Source organism: Lissotriton vulgaris, chromosome 2_1 (assembly GCF_964263255.1).
Source record: "Lissotriton vulgaris chromosome 2_1, aLisVul1.2, whole genome shotgun sequence".
Classification (NCBI taxonomy): domain Eukaryota; kingdom Metazoa; phylum Chordata; class Amphibia; order Caudata; family Salamandridae; genus Lissotriton; species Lissotriton vulgaris.
In genome coordinates, this window is record NC_141687.1 from 134310156 (window position 1) to 134331239 (window position 21084).

Genomic DNA, 21084 nt, shown 5'->3' on the forward strand with positions numbered 1-21084 from the left:
AATCTATCTAAAAGTGAAAGAGAAGCCTTAAACTCATTACGGAACAATGACACCTTTGAGATCAAAGCGGCCGACAAAGGCGGGAATATAGTGCTATGGGACCGAAAACTTTATATTGCTGAGGCGATGGAACAACTGAACAATTTGCACTATTATGAAAAAATAGACAAAAATCCAATGGATCAAATGAAGAGAGAACTGGACGGAAAGATATCACAATGGGAAAAAGAAGAACTCTTAGACTTTGATGAGAAAAAGTATTTGACAGTGGATTTCCCGAAGACAGCTACTATATACTTTCTGCCTAAGATCCACAAAAACGCCACGAAACCACCAGGGAGACCAATTGTGTCGGCTAACGGTTCCTTACTGGAGCCCATATCTAACTTTATAGACTTCTATCTGAGCCCACATGTGAAGCTTCTAAAGTCTTACATAAAAGACACCACGGACTTTCTTTGCAATTTGAAACAAATACAATGGCAACCACATTACATCCTGATCACTATGGATGTAATTGCATTATACACAAACATAGACAACAATATGGGTCTTGAGGCATGCCAATGCGCCTTCCAGGAACGGAACATCCATTACCAACATCACAACATCATGCTGCTCGACATGATTAAATATCTGCTTGAAAACAATGTATTTGTGTTTGGGGAAACTATGTACAAACAAAAGAATGGAGCGGCCATGGGCTTTTCCTTTAGCCCCAATTATGCCTGTACCGCCATGGGTTGGTGGGAGGAAACAGTGGCATGGAACATAAATCTACAAACGTTCACACAACATATCAAAGTCTGGAAAAGATTTATAGATGACCTGTTCATTGTGTGGGACGGAGGAAAAGACAAATTTTTGCAATATTTTCAAATTTTAAACAATAGCACACCTGGCATTAAATTCACCTACAACATCAGTCAAGACACAGCAGTTTTCCTAGACACGGAAGTGTACATACGAAATAATCTAATGGAAACCACCCTTCATCGCAAAAGCACTGCAACAAACTCAACATTAGAAGCTACCAGCTTCCACCAGCAGTCACTCATAACAAGCATCCCCTATGGGGAATTCTTACGCTTAAGGAGAATTTGCAGTGAGGAGCAACAATGGCAAAAACAAAGTAACATCGCCAAGCAATGCTTTGACAAGAGACAATATAATCAACGAGCAACTCAACTATGTTGGGAAAAGGCCAATTCAAAAACAAGGGAAGATTGCCTAAAACCAAAAGAGATCTCAGAACCAACACAAGAAGAACCGATCAGGTTCATAACGGATTACAGTCAAGAGACCAAACAACTGAATCAAATACTAAGAAGAAATTGGAAGCTTTTACAATTGGACCCAGGAATAGGAAAAAAAATGGGTAACCACCCCATCCTAACATACAGGAGAGCTAAAAATCTGCAGGACCAACTGGTTCATAGTCACTTCCAAACCTCCAACAAGAAATCATGGCTGCAAACCAAAGGTTTTGTAAAATGTTACAATTGTAAGATCTGCGAAATAGCCAAACCAACTACGGAAATACCAATGCCCAACAACAAAACCTGGAAAATCAAAGAATGCATCACGTGCAACAGCAAAAATACGGTGTACATGATTGAATGTCCATGCAAGCTCAAATATATAGGCAGTACAATCTGCGAGTTAAAGAAACGTATATTAGAGCACGTCAGAGCCACTGTACACAAGGACAGAAGCAACGCTGTCGCAAAACATATGGAGCTGAATCACGAAGGAGATTGGAAGAAACTACGTTTCTGGGGCATTGAAACCTTAAGTCTCTCAATAAGGGGTGGACACAATGAGAAGGAACTCCGACGAAAAGAATCGAAACATATCCTGAGCTTCAGGACCATGACCCCCTTTGGGCTCAATCAGTCGGAAGAACTATACATACATCTTTAATTAAACAACTCTCTATCAACTTCCCGCAGACCATGAACAATTTTAACCCATTAATTTTAATTTTTCACCACTTCACTTATTTTTTCACTTGAACTATGCTCACAGATGAAACAAACTGCTGTTTCAATGGACTGATCAGCCCACCAGGGGGCAGTATTATGCCAATGAGAACCCGAACATAAAGACCAAAGGACTGTGCTCGCACGCCCTATTGTATAAATTAATGGACCCATATGAAATGTCATGCCTAATTATTAATACATAAAATGCAGGTCATAGGTTGGGTAACATGCTAAAATGTCTAGCAATGGTGGGCGTAAAATAATTACCAACATCAGTTATCAGAGGCACAGCCCAAACCCACTGGAGGGCGGGACCATAAAATGCACGGGTTTCTCATGACACTCATAATACCAAAATGCATCGCCATTGTTAAATTAAACGTGAACGGAACTAAATTGAACAGCAATTCAAATGTACAAATAACATGCATCCTTTTAAACTGCCAATTTAAATGTGGACAGAACCAAATTGAACAGCAATTTAAATGTTTAAATGTATAAATGACATGTATCCCAAAAACTTTCACGGGAAAAAGTAATATGATTTGCATGAGGACTACATATCCCACAACACCCAAATGTATGGGTGGTGCCAGTGACCAAAGGGGTGTAACCAAATTGTTTTGTTTGTTTCATAAAACTGCAAGCTTCACTTCCCAAACTGACCGTGATCAAGACAGAGGACGCTGTCGAAACGCGTTGGTTTCTTTTTGTTGCCAAATCCCCCACATGGATTGATGAAATAAATCACCTTTATTGAAAGAAGCGTGTCAGTGCCGTCTTTCAGCGACTCCATTCCTCCCCGGGACCGGGGAGATCCTGTGATAATATATATATATATATATATATATATATATATATATATATATATATATATATATATATATATATATGCACCAAACAATTTCCACCACTTCCGGCGTGCGGCGAGGAAGGAACTCAAACCACCACAGCGAGTCAGGCAAGATGCAGATTTTATTTGCGTTTCTTTTCCAGCCTGCAACGACGCGTTTCGGGCTTCAAGAGCCCTTGATCACATTCAGCAAATATCGCGACCGTTTAAAGTTTTATACGTTTTTTCAACACCAAATGTACACACCCCCTGCACTGCATGGTCAGTAGGTCACATGATTACTAAACATGATAAAAAGACTATCACATGGATCTACGTCTTTCCCAGGTTAATTTGCAAAAATATATATTTTTGATTAAAAGTGATGTTTTACTAACTGCTTAAATGCAGGTTTGAACAATTATTATGGCATAGTGGTTTTGTAATATGCAAATATGAGGACCACTGATATATGGCATCAGGCTTTAAATGACAGGTTAAATCCATTTATAAAGGTTTTACCCGCTATGGGTCATTTATACAGTATATATACATATACATACATATATATATATATATATATATATATATATATATATATATATACATATCTTCAAGATACACAGATGCAGAGTTTAGAATAGTAAATCCTTAGCTCCTTCTTTGCATTAACCTTTCGATATGTTTGTCTCTCAATATTGTTAAAAGGATATTCTGTCCAATCGATATTCTCAGCCTCCACCCTGTTAAAGGTGTGTTTTAACAGTTAAAAAAGCAGTTATGCGGATGGGCATGACTTATTTATATGAGTGGCACCTGTTATCAGTCAAGCAGGAGGTGGGTATGTCCAGCTTTGCACAGGGAGCATTAGAATGAAAGGCAAAGGGCTAAGGAGACACATGCTCTCTCACTTGTGCCTCATGCCCTACAGCATCTTCTGTGCATGCAGTTAGACACTAGAGCGGGGCAAATGAAACCAGATGTGTTAATCTGAAAGAAGTACCTTAATCAAGGCCAGACTGGGACACAATTAATGAATTGTATATGTACACTATTCAGTACGAAGGAAGAGATGAACGTGGTGTGTATGTGGTTTGTTCTAGTTTCAATGCTGAAAATGTGAATATATCATTATCAATAAACAATTATTTTTGTACTTTTCAATATATATATTTCTGTCTTTGGCTCTCTTTCCATTAGAACGGTATTGGTATATTGTGATATTTGGTTTTGAAGTTGCCCTAGAAATTAATCTGAAAGAAGTACATTAATCAAGGCCAGACAGGGATAGAAAATATGCCCGAGCACCAAAATACAAGTGTCCCTTTTAGTGAATCAGAAAGCTAAAAAAAGTGGCACACACTTGCAAATCAGGGCTGCTTGTAAGCATTTTGCAAAGTGTGGGGGTTGAATGAGTTGGTGCTTGCTGCAGACAATGTTTGTGGTGGTAATGTCAGGGAACTCAACAACAACATTGCCCGATTGCCCTGTCCAACCCTGACATACATGTAAATCGGACCACAAATTTTAAAAAATACTCTGGTTGGCACGCATTACAAAATCAAATCATTTGAAACATGCCTGAACCCAACCAATACATGGCTGAATAAAGTATTTGAATCTGGAAAAGTCTGCAGGCTCCATCTTACCAACTCTAAAATGATATAATAAATATAGCGCTGGGACACAGGACTTAACTGAGAGAAGCAAGAAAAGAGGACTCACTGACTCCATCAATGTAGGAGTGTTGTGAGAACTGCCCTCTCCTAATGCCGGGCGAGGCCTTAGCGCATTACCACTAGGGGATGCTAAATCAAAAGAAAAGGATTGAACACTGAATTTGTCTAAGCTGATGGGGAGTAGCTAGTTGCAAAATACTATTTTGCTCAGACCACTGAACATCATCCCCCTGCTCTTGCTTGTACAAACCTCTTGCCTGCCATGAAATATACAATTCCTATTCGACCCCATTGGAAAACAGCTTGTCCCTATTGTATTAAAACACATTATATTGTGATTTTTTTTTATCTGAAGACATGTTTCTGGTTGCACATTCCAGACGCAGAAATCAAGCGTCTCCAGTGCTCGACCAGTTACATCAATATTTCATCAGCACACTCAGTGCAGGAGCTCTGGGAATTAGAGCTGTGTCCAGGGAACAGTAAGCGATATGGCTGTTCGTGAAGGGATCCTCCCACGCAGAGCCTGCACTGCTCTGATCTGCGCTGCCCTCCCCAACAGCCAGCACTCTCCCTCCCCAGGCAACATGTGTGGATGAGAGAAAATAGAAAGCCAGGTCCTTGGGGCTCAGTTAAGGCTGGCGCTGATGCTTTACATCTGAAGGTGCATCAGGCCTCTGCTTGTAGCGGTGCACGCGAAGCGGCATGGTACTGGAACTGTGCATTAAATGGCAGGACAACATGCATCATGTGCTAATAACAAATAAAAGTATGTTGGATTTTGTACCACAGTATTTGCAGTTTCTAAGTGCTGCAAAAAATAAGGATACGCCCAACTGAGTGGCACTTAACTTACTGACCTCAGAAAGATGAAAGGCTGAGTTGGCCGAGGCCGGATTCTGAATTGTGATCTGTAGCTCTCAACTCACTGAGCCATTCTGTCATTTGCATAGTCCATAAATCCATTATAGGAATAAAGAAGGAACAACACACCTTTATTCCACATAAAATGAAAAAATGAGACAGGGCGGGGTAGAATGAGTCCTCCATCACTGAGATCTCTGTGTAGCCTGCAAATCACAGCTTACAATCTCAGCTGGGCTGACTCAGACATACATCCATCCATTGTGAATATATTCAGCACCATTGTGTTGGGGAACAGTTACACTTCGTGTCTATAGTGTTACAAATAGCATTTTGTGGAAGAAAGTGCTACAAAGAAACATGTTCTTTTTTTATCAGACTATCCTTTTTCAGCACTGAAAATTAAAACGAGGTGGGGTCGTGGGGATACAAATATATTTTATGTATATCATAAGCTATATACAAATGTGCACACTGTATCTCTAAATGCAAGTAATGGGAAGAAGAGGAACTGAAAAGAGCTCACTTAATTTCTTAATGAGGTGAGCAAGCTTCACCCTCAACAAAAAATTCAAGCATATCAACATGATGAAATACAACACCATAAGATGAAGTACATCCGCCTACCCTGGGGTCTTTCTGTAGGAGGGTGTGTGGCACTGTTCCAGGCCTGGCTGCTACATCAATAGCATTGGACGTCTGTAAGATATCAAAACATTAAGTATATTAGAAATACATGTAAACAAAATATAACAATGAAAGGTAGCTATAGCAGCCACTATTTCATGGATATCTTCCATTGACAACAATAAAAGGACCTTACTTACCCGATCAATGGAAATATCATAGCCTTTCAAAAAGGGTGTCCAGCTGAAGAAAGCGCCTTGGTTCCACTCTAATAGTAGAAGGTGCTATGCAAATGGCGATTACAGAAATATATTTAGATGTAAACAATCAAGTAGCCTGTGCAAGCCTACTAGGAGCAGTGGGACACAGGCAGTCTCTACTGGCTGTCAACAGGTAGTAGGTGTTCCTGGGCCTACCAAACCTTGGCCTTTTGAGAGACGTTTTAAGGCACGCGCAAGGCGGGCAATTGTCCAGGGCCCTCACCATCCCAGGGGCACCTGTGAATGCAAACTTTTTTTCTACCTCACTTCTGTGTATTCTGTATCACAATCATTAATGCACATTCCAATGCTGTCTGGCATGATGGGGCTTTAATAGTGGAAAAAGGGTAATAAAATTCAAAATTATTCTGATAAGGAGCCCACAATATTTTTTGCCCTCGCCCCAACATTCTTAGGATGGCACTGCCTTTCCTCGGGGGTAGCATCATCTTAAAAACATACAGTAAAGATAACTGCTGCTTTTTAGGAGTTTAGAAAATAAGCCTGCAGTGAGCGGCAGTATTTATTTCCACAATGGCCTTACCCAAGCGAGGATTTGTCTCGCTCACAATGTCTAACTGGCCTTACACAGTCTTGGCATGTATAGGCATAAGCCAGCCTAGCATTTCAATCAGGTGGTTTAAGGGGTAACGGCAAGGTGGAGCCAAATTATGCACACAAAAAATAGCGCCGAAATGGCATTTTTGTTTTAGACAGGGAGTGCTACAACAGTGAATGCTTCTGGTAATATAGGTGCCGAAAGGGAGAAGAAAGCTGACAGGCACCTTCTTCTTCACATTTTTTTGGGGCTTTGGCTACACACAATGGAAACAAGTTACAATGGATTAATGTTGGAAGCGTGGACCGAACGAAAATTCATGATTGCATCTGAGTCCACACTATCTGCATCGAAAGGCTTTGGATGGATAAACACAGTGCTTAATTTGAGCCGGTGGTTTCCAATGGGGCCAGCAGCATTTCGTGTTAGGGACAAGCAATTATTTTCTGCTTCCAATATTTACAGTGTGGAAGAGAAGAAAATACACACAGATCAGAGAGATGGGGAATAAAAGTTTGCAAACGGAGTAAGAAGGAGCCTGCAAGAGTGAGAACAAGCATGTGCCATACAATAGGTATCACAATTGCGAGATTATGAGTTATTAGTATTATAAATGACAATGCCTTTTATTTGTGTTTAAAAAAACATGCAATAATAGAAGGCATTGTCATTTACAATACCAATAGGTCAAAGTTTCTAAAAATGCGAGACCTACTGCATTGCAAATGCTTGTTGTTTACAAGCGCCCCATGCAGGCTTTCACGTTAATAGAAGCCACGCCCCTTTCTTTAGATGAGCCGTTTCCAAAGAAAGATACATGACCACTGTTAAAGTGAAAGCGAGGTACGGGGCGTGTTTTTTGTAAATGCGCCCTGTGAAAGCACGAATGGTGTGCTGAATTTTGCAGGAAAGCATGTCCCACCTGCAGTAGAAGAAACCATTACAGAAAATAGTCCTTTTAGAGTAAATAAGACATAGCATGTAAAGTGGTCTTATTTATTTAATTTTACCTATCCTGTTTTCTGTCAACTCCCTCCAACCTCGCCACGCCCCACCGCTCTTACCTGTACAAGTTGCACCTGCTTTTTTGTACCACAAATTAAGCACTGGATGAACACAAATTAACTTTCCCTCTGTTAATGGAACTTAAACAAGGCACGCAACTACACACGATTTTTAAACTCCTTCTGACCAATGGCTGTGTTCTACTAAGATAAATCAGCGAAGAGTGTTAATAAATTTGTTTAAGCTAAGTGATCAACCTCTCTTAAAATGATCACGTGAATGCACACCAACAAATTAACCTGTGGGATTTTTAAATACCCCTGTTTTTATCATCCCTTAAGCAAACACTGATGTATTTCACATTAAACCTTCCTAAGTACAAGATAAGCAAGCAAATCACCCAGAGTACCAGTGACAATTAAGTGTCAGAGTTGTTAAGAGCATTATTAGAGCGATTATAAAGTTTATGACCTGCAATCCACATAATCAGCCGGGACAATGGCCTGGAAAGATATATTCCAAGGCCGGCAGAGTCATATTCGGTGATCAGCACTTTTTTAATCGCTGCAATCAAGAAGCGGTTGTAAATTAATACTAACAGAGAAAAAATTGCTTTTTAAAGCATTGACCTCAGATGACATTGAGCAAAGTTGATCGTGTGAAACTATTCTAGTGGAAACTGTGGCAGTAACTTGACTTATGCTCTTAAAAGCTACATTATCTGTGGAGCATTTCACGCAGCACCTGCTCTTTGATAACTGTCTAATTATGTGCCCATTGTTCGTCATTATTTAAATTGAACCTTTCTGACAAACTAGGATTAACTGATTTCTCAAAGCATTTTCTTCCGAGGTACAGAAAGAGCTTCAGCCATCATGATTCAGGAAATCGGTGCAAATATTACAGAGGACACAAAACTAGCTAGCATTCCCCTAGATAAACATAACTTCTGTCAACAGGCCACACCCTACAAATCCATATGATCTGATTCTTCATCTAGAAATAAACCATTAGATACTATAGCAGTTTTGTATCTATGGAAGCAGTAATTTGTAAACAATCATCCCAAAGCGGTTAGAGTTACATAAACCACTATACACTGTGACACTGGTCTGGCCCCGTGCTTGGTCTTGATAGGTCCTAAAGAAATTGTGAAATTTGCTACAATCAGGATCAACAGTTGGCACATTTTTCCATCTTTATCCTACATCTTAGCTCTTCTACTATATTTGCATCAACACATTTGTGTAAAGTAATATCAAAGACTTCTAAGTTCAATTAGTGGCGAACTGTAAGATAACCGTGCATCGCAGACCCTCTTCCTGTTGACCAGAGCCGCCTCCTGAAGTTAAGCGACTGCCTTTTAATCTTTGTTTTGAGGTGAGAAGTACCATGCTGAACACATAGATGGTGAAGATTGAAAACTTTCCTGTCCCCACACCCTTTTTCACATTCTAGGCAGAAACTACAGATGACATGTTGCTCGTCTTCCATACTACAAGTTCGACCCCAATGGAATGGAGAGGTGTATACCGCTCAAAATGAATCGTAACATGAGGAGCTTCACCTTAGTGGTATAAATGAATTCTCCCACTCTGTTTTGGTTTAATTTGGGTAGGATCTACCACCATGATGGGCACAGCCCAGTCGTTAGGAGTTGGAAAGAAACAGTCAAACCCGTCTGGCGCCTTTACATTGAACAATAATCAATCAGTCAACATTGTTTCCAACACATAAATATCAGAAGTCAATCAAAGTAGTCCGGCCTGATAAAGCCAGCGATAACCAATGATATAATTGTTATCTGAAACCTAGACTTCAACATATTGTTAAAAATATGTGCTGTATATGTCAATGCAGGAAAATGTACGTGGGCTTGAAAAAGAGTAAAGCTCTCATTCCCCTCTTTGAGTATGTGTAACAAAGTTTCCATGAACACTATCTCTCTCTTTCCCTCAAATTACCTGCTCAGCTTACATTGTGGAGTGCCTACAGCTGAAAAAGACACAATTCAGGAAGTCCAGGCTTTGTGGGTTTCGATTTTCTCCTTTTGCCCTGGTGTTGGGAAACACACTCCATGTGGTATTGAGAAACAACATGTTTTGCTCCTGTTTAGAAGACATCTTAAAACCTGGCTTTTCCAACAATTTCATTCCTAAATCTCCTCTTCTGAGATTGTGCATCTGGACAGTTTTTTGTCTATTGCATAGAGCCCGTACAAGTTTCATTCGACCTTTATGCCTATTTTTTAACAAGACACATGTTAACTAGTTTGACCAGGGAGACAACAGGCAGAAGAGATACCACAGTTTCCAAGATGACAATAGGCCCAGTTTTCAGATTAATCATGGAATTTCATTCCACCTCAGTTACAAGAGGGCAGTTGGTGTCTGGCCTTAAGTTGTGTATTCGAGAAGACATGTAAGCACACTCTATTTAAGCTTTGACCTTTCATATAGGCCTTGAGAATTGTGATAATACCCTATTTACATTTGTATGTGACCTTTCATATAGGCCTTGAGAGTTCTGATAATAACCTATTTACATTTGTATGTAACACTTGCTACTGCAGAAATCTCCATTTCACAGAGCTGTAAATAAAAGTCTCTTTTGTTTAAACTAATGGTGCTCAATTTGTTGACCTCAGAAAGATGAACAGTTGAGTCAGCCCTCCTTGGACTAGAGCCAATGGTCCTCAAGTATATTTTATTTTTATTTTTATTTTTTTAGAGTTTTAAATAGCGCTAACTAGACCCGAAGATATCAGGTATCATGGCGCTTGACATGAGCACCAGTTGCGTTACAAACAGACACATTCATTTTTGTTGGGCACGGGGAGATTAAGTGATTTGCCCAGAATCACTTCTCTATATCATATTAAAGAGGATGGTATTCCTGAAATTTTTTATAATACGGAAATAACATCTTTGGAACCTACCTTAGGCTGGAACGCTCCCTGAAGTGAGCCAAAGGGGCCAGTTGGAGGAATCATGGGAGGAATTCCTGACACAGATGGAGGATAGGAGTGGAACAGCTAAAAAAGAAAGAAGAGAGAACGTTTCAAAAGAAAAATACATTAAATTTTAGGAAATAGAAATAAAAATATCACATCAGTGTTCTCCAGCATAGAATATATTTCTTCATTTGTCCATTAAGGCCAGATACATGTAATCATTTCTGGATAACCATTAGATATGTAAATGTATGCAATTTAGATTGACAACTTACACATATATCATATATGAATATCCTAAAAACCTGGCATGGATATGCCTTAAAAACAACAATGGCTGCCCAGCAATAAATGGAAAAAGGAAGAAAGAAAGTCAGGCAGACTGTAGTGCCTATAACAGTGTGCTACAAGGCTGCCAGTGACATTTTTACAAAGGACACAATTCTTTAGTTCGGGTCCTGGGAGTAGCTTCTCGTCAGTCATCCGGTAAACTGCGCCCTGATCTGGCCCTCATTAAAAAATAAGGAGGTTTTGTAATTATTAATTATTAAATTGGATCGAAGTCCTAAATGGTTTCAGACTTTAATGGGCATCTGAGGCAGGAGGGATTGGAGCCAAATACGGCCCGAGGAAATTGCCAGCTAATTAAAAATGAGACATTAAGAGTTTTAGGATTTTAACTCCATTAAAACTCAATTAGTACGTTGGATTTTTAATAGTTTCTCCTGGAAATGAGAATACACACACACAATTATTACCTCATTATACATTTTTACTAGATATTCTGCCAGAACTAATGCTAATCTATGGCTCATTTCGTTTATTCAATTTATTCAATTCTACATTTGGGAAACTTTAGTGATTTAAAGTAAATATTTACAAAAGCATGAAACCAGATGTATTTTGTGCAATCATTCTTCTAAGTACAGATCTCCCTGGAGCTCTGGTGAACACAAGCTGCATAAACTTTAAGCGAGATTGTTTTCAACCATGTCCTACTTTTTACAATCATCCATTACTTTGCAAATGACGTGTATGAAATAATTATTTAACGCACATAAAAAGCTGCATTCAATTAAATAAAGTGACAATTCAAGGCTAACAATGGCTGCAGATGAACACATTAAAGTTTAAAAGTAGTCAATAAATCTTTCAGACATTGGAGTACAAATTGGCAAAAATGTCAATGAGTTAGGTTATTGGTTATATCCAGTTCAAAATCCTATGCCTACGGACATTTTAAAATAATGTACTTATTGGATGTGTACTGTACAATGCAGCACACAGGGAATGTGTGAAATGTTAGGTGAAATGAAAGTGTTTCTCCAAGGTAATACCTACTTCAAGGGGGTCCGGTTCTTTGATGCAAAGGCTAACCTGACTAACTAGGTAGGTTGTTCTTCGCATCAAAAACTATGCGTCCATTCCCTCATCTGCCCAAGTACCACCCATGTAACACCCAACTCTGAACGCTGGTATGTTGATGGTCTAATCCACCCAGTTAACAGCGCAGTGAATAGGCAGTCTTCTTACGTTACATTCCAAAATACTTTCAACATACCCTTCTCTTTTTGTAACCCTGTTTGTATTCAGTGCCCTTTGGAATTCAACACAAAACATACACAAGCTGATGGAATATTCAGCCCAGTACTATATCAAGTTGTAAAGAAAGGCTTTCTGTAGGGAGTACCACAAGTAGCAGTAGAACTGTATACCTTTTACATATTTAATTAATGAGTTCACATGCCATTGTTTTATTGTTGTTTTGATCCGTATTGCTCATTTAATTTAAATTATTGAAAACAGTAATTAAACGTAATATAGCATTGGTAGTGGGTTTAAGAACAGTGCAATTGAAAACGGAATAGAACGTGACTTAACAATGTGGTAATATCACACAAAAATCAGTTGGATACGACAGCAATGGTCCAAAGCGTATCAAATCAACCATCTATAACAAAAGGCTATGAGTCTTGAAAATTTAACATTTCTAGCATTCTCAGGCTAAGTGGGTTTGTAAAAGAGAGAACCCCTTGGGGTTCTAAGCCCGGCTTGTGTGTGTGTAGGAATTTTTCAGTCCTGACACTTGTCATGAGCTATCCTAAGCTTTTACTAATTGATGTTTGATAACACGTCTCCTCTTGTAAATGATGATCTCTTCAGATAAGTGTATCCTTAACAAGATGAAAGCCTGCTGGCCATTAGCACAATCAATGCTGCTGCGGACATACATTATCTTATTACAGGTCTAGTGCACTTGGTTTTTATCACTTAAATGTGGCTGTCCTTCTCTTAGCACTTTCGCCACTTTCAGGAAGGCACGTTTTAACAAACTTACTGTAACAATTATATAATTTCTTAGATTTCAGTAGCAATCAAGCAATTTTTCCTGTAGCTCTAGTTACCTTATTGAGAATCATAGGGTGCTGGAGGTGCCCAGAGTAAACCACTACAAATGGCTAATGGTTTCTTTGACTTTAAATTGTATGTATAATAAATTTGGATATATATAAATTTATTATACATTTATTATACAAATATGTGTACAAGTTATTCCACCAAACTAGGAGTGACGGTGCTTCAAAGATTTTTTATCCGGCCTCTGTCGAACGCGTTTCTGAGCACTTTGCCATGTCATGAATTAGACAGCTTCTGCACTTGAGATGATTTGACTGAGCAATAATTTAAAATGTTATTGGTAATATTTAAGATGACCCTCTCCACCAGCAAATTTAAGTACCTGATTCTTACGTATTATTTTATTTTATGAATCATATTTTCTGTCTTCCAGGTAGCTTTAATATTTGCAGAAATGTAAATGGACACTCTTTCATCATATTATATTAGATCTGCTTTCAAATAACCCCTTGGGAAAGGTTTACCCTTCCAAGATTTCATAACAGATAACTATCATTTTATCCAACGTCAACCATATCAGAAAATGTTCCTCTACAATTTGATGAGATAAATTCACCAGTGGCTCCACCTCTAGATCAGGTGTCAGAACACTCATTTGGTGGGGTAGAAATTCCTGCTCCACCTAATTCTACATGACCATCTAAATGTTATGCTTTGCAATATATCTGCACAACTCCACATTTTTCCATGTGTATTGAAATAGGAGCCCATAGAACTCCAATAGCAACTAAACGCTTGCCTAATTGAAAATAAATACGAGTTTACCAAACTCAGAGTGGCACTGGAATCCGGTGCATTTAAATGTCTGAGGTCCTAAACCACTCCCCTCTTCTTGGCTAGTATTTACATGAACAATTGACAATGCCAGTAAAATACAAGCACTCTCAAAAGTTCACAATATATTTTAAGTTACAAATGACTACACATTGCACCACTATGAGGGACAACGTTGTTGATGTGTGAAAGGCCCCACCATAGTAAAGATGAAGACCAGTTGCACATCTTTAAAAAAAAAAAAAGTAACAATTAATCACCAGGCACCATGGACATAGTTTTCAAAATTTTCACAAAGAAGTTATTTTGTAAGGGTGTAAATTCAAAAGTACTTTTTTTGCCTGTTGAATGAGTAGAAGAGTCATTTCCTGTTGCTTTGTAATATCTTTTAAATATTTTAAGAAAAAATCAGATTCCACAATTTGCACACTACAGCAAGCCTTGCATGTTTGGCCAGTAATAATCACACCCGTGGACTCACCAGGTGTAACTCTCATACCAAAAAAGAGCCACACAAATAGTAACTCTACTGCAGGGGTGCTCAACGCAAAGCTGATTGGTCACATGGGCTCGTTAGCACTTTCAGTCCCTTCAAATGTTGTCTTAGTAAATGGCAAACCATCTGGGTGGTACACAATTGACACCCAGTCTTCTCACACCCCATTCATTGTGACAGACTGGGTTTCTGAAGGGCTACCTTCTAGTTTGAATGGCGGGTGAGGGGACAGGAAGAATTAATCCAGTGGACTGACCCACGCCTTAATCCTTGTCCTGCAGCACCTCAGGAGGAATCAGTTCCAGTCTCTGGTGCTCGAGGGTGTCCTGCCTGGCACCTGAGCCTGTGAATTTAGAATGCCAGACCATTTTCACATTTTGATGCTATTTTGTAATGTGCTACTATTGCACTGAGGTCTACTATTTCTGAGGAGGAACCAGCCTTATGAGCAAATGTATTTTGTTTTTCCTTGAGTTAAACGGCAGGTGTTGTGGTGTTCACCACAGAAAGGAATTGGCATGTTCACAGTTACGGCATGGAATGAGCGCAGGAACATTTTGGACTTACTTTGTGCCTCTTGAATGTGTTTACTATATAAATACCTTTTGGAAAGACTTACATATTCTAACCGATTTTTGGTCTAGGAAAGACTTGTAGATGCTTGACTGTCATTTTGTAATGAGTTAGGGCCCGATTAGAACTTTGGCGGTGTGGAAGCCGGGCCGACGCGCCGTTGCCCTACTCCCACACTGACAAAGTCATGTCTACACCGCCCACAGATTACACATTTTCTCATTTCTGCCAGGCATTTCTTTGACGTTCGCATGGTAGGGCCTCTGAAAATGGGCACCGCAATAAAAGCACCAAAGGCAGTTCCTGCATGGCATGGACTCTGCAGTCCATGCAGGAACTGTGGGTGCATGCACATAGGGGGCACAGCATGTGCCCACCTGCATGCACCAATATGCATTGGGTAAGGGGGGCCAAGTAGGGTCATCTCTGTTTCCTGACCGCCAGCAGTTTCAAAGAGTAAGAACCTCCATGAGACCGGTGGCAGTCAGAAAACTCGTAATATGCATGGCGGTGCCCCAGTGGCACCACCAGCATATTGTGATCCCTGACGCAGTTCCATGATGGTTGCAGTGGTGGTCCAACCACCTAAGTTGTAAGAAGATGTTTGGAGCATCGGTGCGGCGGTGGCCGGACTGCCACTGCTGCACCATTGTGAGTTTGGCAGTCCACGCTTCCAAGGGGCAGTTCTTGGGATTTTACCAGTCTGGGTTAGATCCTAACAGCTTGAGTGTGTTGATGAAATATCTAGACCACCAACATTTATGTGATGCTCAAGTTTGGTGAAATATTTAGTAGATATCACAGTGGCCTTAGAATGTTTGGAACTGGTTAAATATTAATGCACCATTGATTGGGCCAGAATTGAACAAAAGATACCTTTAGGCACACAGCATGGAGATGGAACTAGAACGGTCTCGCAATGCGTATTTTTATCACTCACGTCTTGCTTGCGATTGCATGAAAACAGCAGCTGGCTGCTCATCATAATGCATGTGTGCAGTGGACACTTCAAGCCTGTCCCTGCCACGCCTTGGCATTAATAACGCTGTTGGCTGGAACTGTGTTTGATAAATTCTACTCCCTAAAAGAATTTGTGCACCCCTGCCCTACCACAATCAATGAACTGAATACAAACGATGTGTAGGCCCATTGGGGTGATTGTGTAAGGGTGGACTCGTCTCCCTGCTCTAAAGTGGCAAAGGTGCAGTGAGACAGGAGAAGCGCTGTTAAATGTTTCAGTGTAGAGGTGCTCAAACTCACACACTGCGGCTGAGGAAGGGGTCAACCTCTGAAGGGTAATTGTCAAACTCTAAAGGGATAAAAATGAAAAGGGGTGACTTTGCTAGCACGTAAGGAGCTTCCTCCCACCATCTTTGGATTTACCGAGCAGCAGTAGAACCTGAAGAAATATATACATTGTTAAAAAGGCAATATGAAACAGTATCTTTTGCTACCTTTCTCCATGCATCACGGAGGTTTTATGACATAAATAAAAGCAAATTGTGCATGTAATGCATAAGAAGACACTTTTATGGTAGTCCTATATCTGTTTTCATACGAAATGTAGTTTAAAAGATGGTCCCTATAAAGATGCTGGCATGTTCCTATTAAAATGTGATACAGCAGCAAAGAAAATGTAATTTGATGAGGCCTGGGATAGTATTCATTTATTTTATCCGCATGTCTTCTTCAGCAGAGCTTTGCCTGTTGATTTCTTTGACTGAATGAAAAGTAATGCAAAATATCCAAATAATAATTCATCATTTACCATGTGCTGTGTGGTGCTTCACAACACAAATTTGAAGGTTTTTTCCTCTTGTTAGGGAGAACATTATGCTTTAACTTCACATGCTTCTTGGATAAATACACACACAGAAAGCAGGGGCATAGCTACAATTGATACAATAAATGCTTTGCCACCGGGGTCCAGATTTCTGAGGAACCAATTGGACCCAAAAAATTGTTGTATTTTACAACCCCAACAGCAGCCAAAGGGGCCGATGTCTTTGCATGAACTAGGGCTCAGGGCATCCTTGCTATGCCACTGACAGGAAGTCAGAATTAGAAAAATGTACCCCTATATTTGCAGGACAAGGTGAACCTAAATGTTCTTCAGCTGATGGTTTTATCATTGTAACAGTAAGAGAAAAGGTCAGGACAATGTCACATTTTCCTGGTATCATAAATGTGGACTCCCGAAACTGATAGTTAATGGCTCAAGAACCTCCAAAGAAGCATTTAATGGTGAAATTCTGTGAAGGAGTTCAGAGCAAACCTCTTAGTCAATGAATGAATTGTGTATCAGGGGGTCTTACCCTCTTTTAACCTTCTCTTTTTTCGTTTTAACAAGTATGAATATTAACTATTTATGATGTAGGAATATTTTGTCTGCTCGTACTTTGTCCGATTCTGTTTGCATTTTGTTTTGTATTGTTTAAAAGACTATGGCCTAGATGTATCAAGCATTTTGCGATTCGTTAAGGCCGAAATTCGCAGAATTTCGGCCTTAGCGAATCGCAAACGGACATTTTGCATCTTTTGGGATGCATGTGAAATTAACAAAATAAGGAATCGCGAAAAATTGCGATTCCTTATTTTGCTTAAGCATTTAAGGAATCGCAATTTTGCGATTCCTTAAATGCCATGTATGAAGCTTTTTTAATTTGCGAATTCAGGTTAAGGAATCGCAAATTAACACCAACTTGAGGTTCGTGTTAATTTGCTAAATCCTTTCAAAAACCAAAATTTGGCAATTTTGAGGGTGGCATGTGACACACATACATGCCAATAGGGCATGTATGTGCGCCATAGGCACACACATGTAAGTTTCAGGGGTGCAGCAGGGTGTCCATGAGACACCCCTGCACCCTTGCAATAATTCTCAATTACCAAATTGCGTATTCGCAATTTGAGAATTATTTTGCAATCATTCCTATGGGCCTCTCATAGGAATAATAAGGAATCGTAAAAAAAATAGCAATTTAAAACATACATCCCATTTTGCGATTTCTTAATAGCGATTCGGTAAAAATCGCTATTAAGAAATCGCAAATAGGAACGATGATACATCTAGGCCTATGGTCTAAATAAACAAGTTTCTCTCTCTCTCTCTCTTAGTCAAAACATTTTTGTTTCTGAAGCTGTTCGAAAATCCGTGGAATTTAGACATGAGGGAGTTAGGTAGCAGGAGATGAAAAGAAGACATGAGAGGAATAGAAAGTAATAGAGGAAATAACATTGAGTAGCCTGCTCTGTCTTTTTATCTCCCTTTCTCTGTCATTTCTCTCTCTCTCCCTCTTTGTGCTTCTCTTTCTCTCTCTCTCTTTCCTCGCCCGACCTTCTCTGTGCCACTTACCATGTCCCACCCTCTCACTCTTTATTTTTCTCTCACTGCCCTCTGTTTTTCCCTTATTCTCTTTCGTTCTCCATAATAATCATATCTGATTTTTCCATAACATGTTCACATCTTTTCATGATTGACGAGAAGGTTGAAATGGTTGTGAGAATTCTATAGAAACAAGATTGTCATGTGCGGAAACATCAAGATTTAGAGCAATACACAGATTGTTGATGACCCTCAAAGGCAAAACCAAACATCCAGTAGTCATTGGATATCTATGATGTAGGAGATTTAGCATCAGAAAAGATTATTATGCGTGTGGACATGCCATTGCTGGAGGGAGAGGCTTGGCACAGCAGCCAGGGCAGCTGAGACTCCAGAGAGCAGGACTCAACGATCGATTCCCGGCTCCGGCGGCAGCTCAACTCAGCACCATGTGACTCGGGGCAATAGCACACTTAATCTCCCCGATGGCCCCCAGCGCCTTGAGACTCTTAGGGGTGAGTAGTTCGCTCTTTACAATTACTGGATTGGATTGATTGCTACGTACATTAAAGATGACAGCTGTTTGTTAGGCTCCCCATTTTGTGGATTTTGTTGCTGCTCAGCAAGGGAGACAATTTTTTGGAAGGCATCAGCTATCTCAGGTCCTATTCTAATGGGGCTACTCTCTGAATATAAAGGCATTTGCCAGTAAATCCCCGTCATATAGGATCAAATGATATTCTGGCCTCAACACAAAAACACCCTAATAATCATGCTACAAAGTCCCCGATTGACATATTTATGATTACATCACACATTTTCTACAACCTATGAAAATGGACAACTACTCCACAATGAAAAAGTGAAGGTGATGTGTCTGCAGTGAGGACAAATGAGGATGATGGTATACCATAGTATGCAGGCCAAGAGGGTCATCTATTTGGCACTGCCGATCTGCTTTGTGGAAGGATTAATTTTAAAGACAACATCCAAAAATCTCAAATGAGAAATTGTTTCCTTTCTGCTGCTTTTAGTGATCTCCATTGGAACAAAAACACAATTTTAAAGGGCCAGTCTAGTGACTGGTGTTAGAATAGGTTTTAGATATCTACCCAATGTCCAAAAAGTAAGCGCTATTCTGAAGCTCTAACTGTTGTTGTTTGTTCATGGTGTGTATTTGGGGTTTACTGTTCAGTAGATGGTCTCTTTTAATAAAAGTAGTAATTTTACAATTTAAACTATTGAGATGGCTCTTAATCAGCAATCATTTTGCATGGTTCTGAACTTGCTGATGAAACTAATTCTCACAAAAATGAACAAGAAATTCAACTTTTTAATGAATAGAAAAAACAAATGCACTCTTATTTTTCCTAATGTGGTTTACACGAATGTTATTTATGCTAGCATCATGTAAGGGGTTCTGATTCAAGAATATTACATTCCAAGTTAAAAACATAATAATAGTGAGATTCAGTAGCAGCTGAACTGGATCTATAACTATGCTGTCTGGACTGAAGAGACACTTATGAGGAGGGGAAAGCAAAGTTTGATCGAGAAAAGATCATGTTAATAGAGTATGTTGTTCATGGAAGAAAGGCTATATGTGAATAATAACACAAAATGCTTTTGAAATAGATGAAATACATTTTAGATGTAAAAATATTCATCATAGGGGAAAAGTAAATGTAAATGTATTTGAGCTTATATAGCGCACAGCTACCAGCAGTGGGTTTCCCGGCGCTTGCTTAGGGAACCCGTCCTGGTATTCCCTGTGAGATAACCCCGGCAGGGTATCCACAAGGTGAAAGCCAGGCATCCCGCCGCAAGGGGCCGCTGTGGAGATTAACCAAGCTATTGCCCAGAGTCGCAGAGTGTGAACCCGTGAGTCGAGAAGGCACCGGAGCAAGAATTATCGAGTCTGTGGAATTTTTAGCCCAAGACCCGCTGAGGCGGGGAATTGAACCCTGGTCCAGGGCTGATCTCAGCTTCCGGGTCTGCCGCCTCTAACCCCTGAGCCACACTTCTCCACAAACATTAGAAAGACACATGCCACCCCAGCGGTTGACACAACAAACAACAGTTTCACTGATCAAAGAAAATTCACATGGGGAAGCTTTTTGTGAGAACTGTTCCCCTTAAAACACGTACAACAAAAAAAAAAGGTGTGTTCTACTTATCCTCACATTTCTGCCTGGGGTACGCACCATTGGCGGTGCTGGCGTTGGCATAATGGCAGTGGGCGGGATGGCGTGTGGAAAAGGCGTGAAGGTGTGCTGGTGGGTGTGTTGGTGGGTGTGCTGGTGCTGATGCTGGTGCTGGTGAAACTCGGTTCGCAGGTAAGGAGGAGGGCCCAGTGAAGCACCACGATCTGCACTTTGAGAAGCCAAAAAACGCGTATTCAGTTCCTGTCGAAGAAGATCTCGCTCTGGAAAAACCAAGAGATAACACATTCATTAATAAGATGTTGGCTCATATGAAAATGTCTATCTCTTTTTGCAACCAGAGCAACAACTTTGTGTCACCAGGGTAAACACTGAGAATTTGTTTCTAAAACCTCTAGCGATGCAAATATTATTTTTAATGGTTTGTAGAGAATTAGACAGATTTTTTAGACTATGAGCAACACTTTATAAGTAAAGTCCACCAGTACACATTTATTACTTATGTATTCAAAAGCAGAACAAACTGATTCTACCTCAAACACAATCTCAAATGTTACATTTCAAAAGTACAG

The 21084-nt window shown here is 39.9% G+C and overlaps 1 protein-coding gene across 5 annotated transcripts in view; it reads right to left on the bottom strand.

Moving 5' to 3' along the window:
• Positions 1-21084, bottom strand: part of AUTS2 (activator of transcription and developmental regulator AUTS2) — a 157950-nt gene that overhangs the window by 31414 nt on the left and 105452 nt on the right. For 4 of the 5 annotated variants that reach the window (XM_086954584.1, XM_086954585.1, XM_086954582.1 and 1 more), the window contains 3 exons: positions 20534-20775; positions 10750-10845; positions 5988-6059 (listed from right to left, as the gene is read on the bottom strand). In XM_086954584.1, coding sequence (XP_086810710.1) covers positions 5988-6059; positions 10750-10845; positions 20534-20775 — 410 coding nt within the window. The remainder of the gene's footprint in view (positions 1-5987; positions 6060-10749; positions 10846-20533; positions 20776-21084) is intronic. The other variant, XM_086954583.1, reaches the window with a different exon arrangement.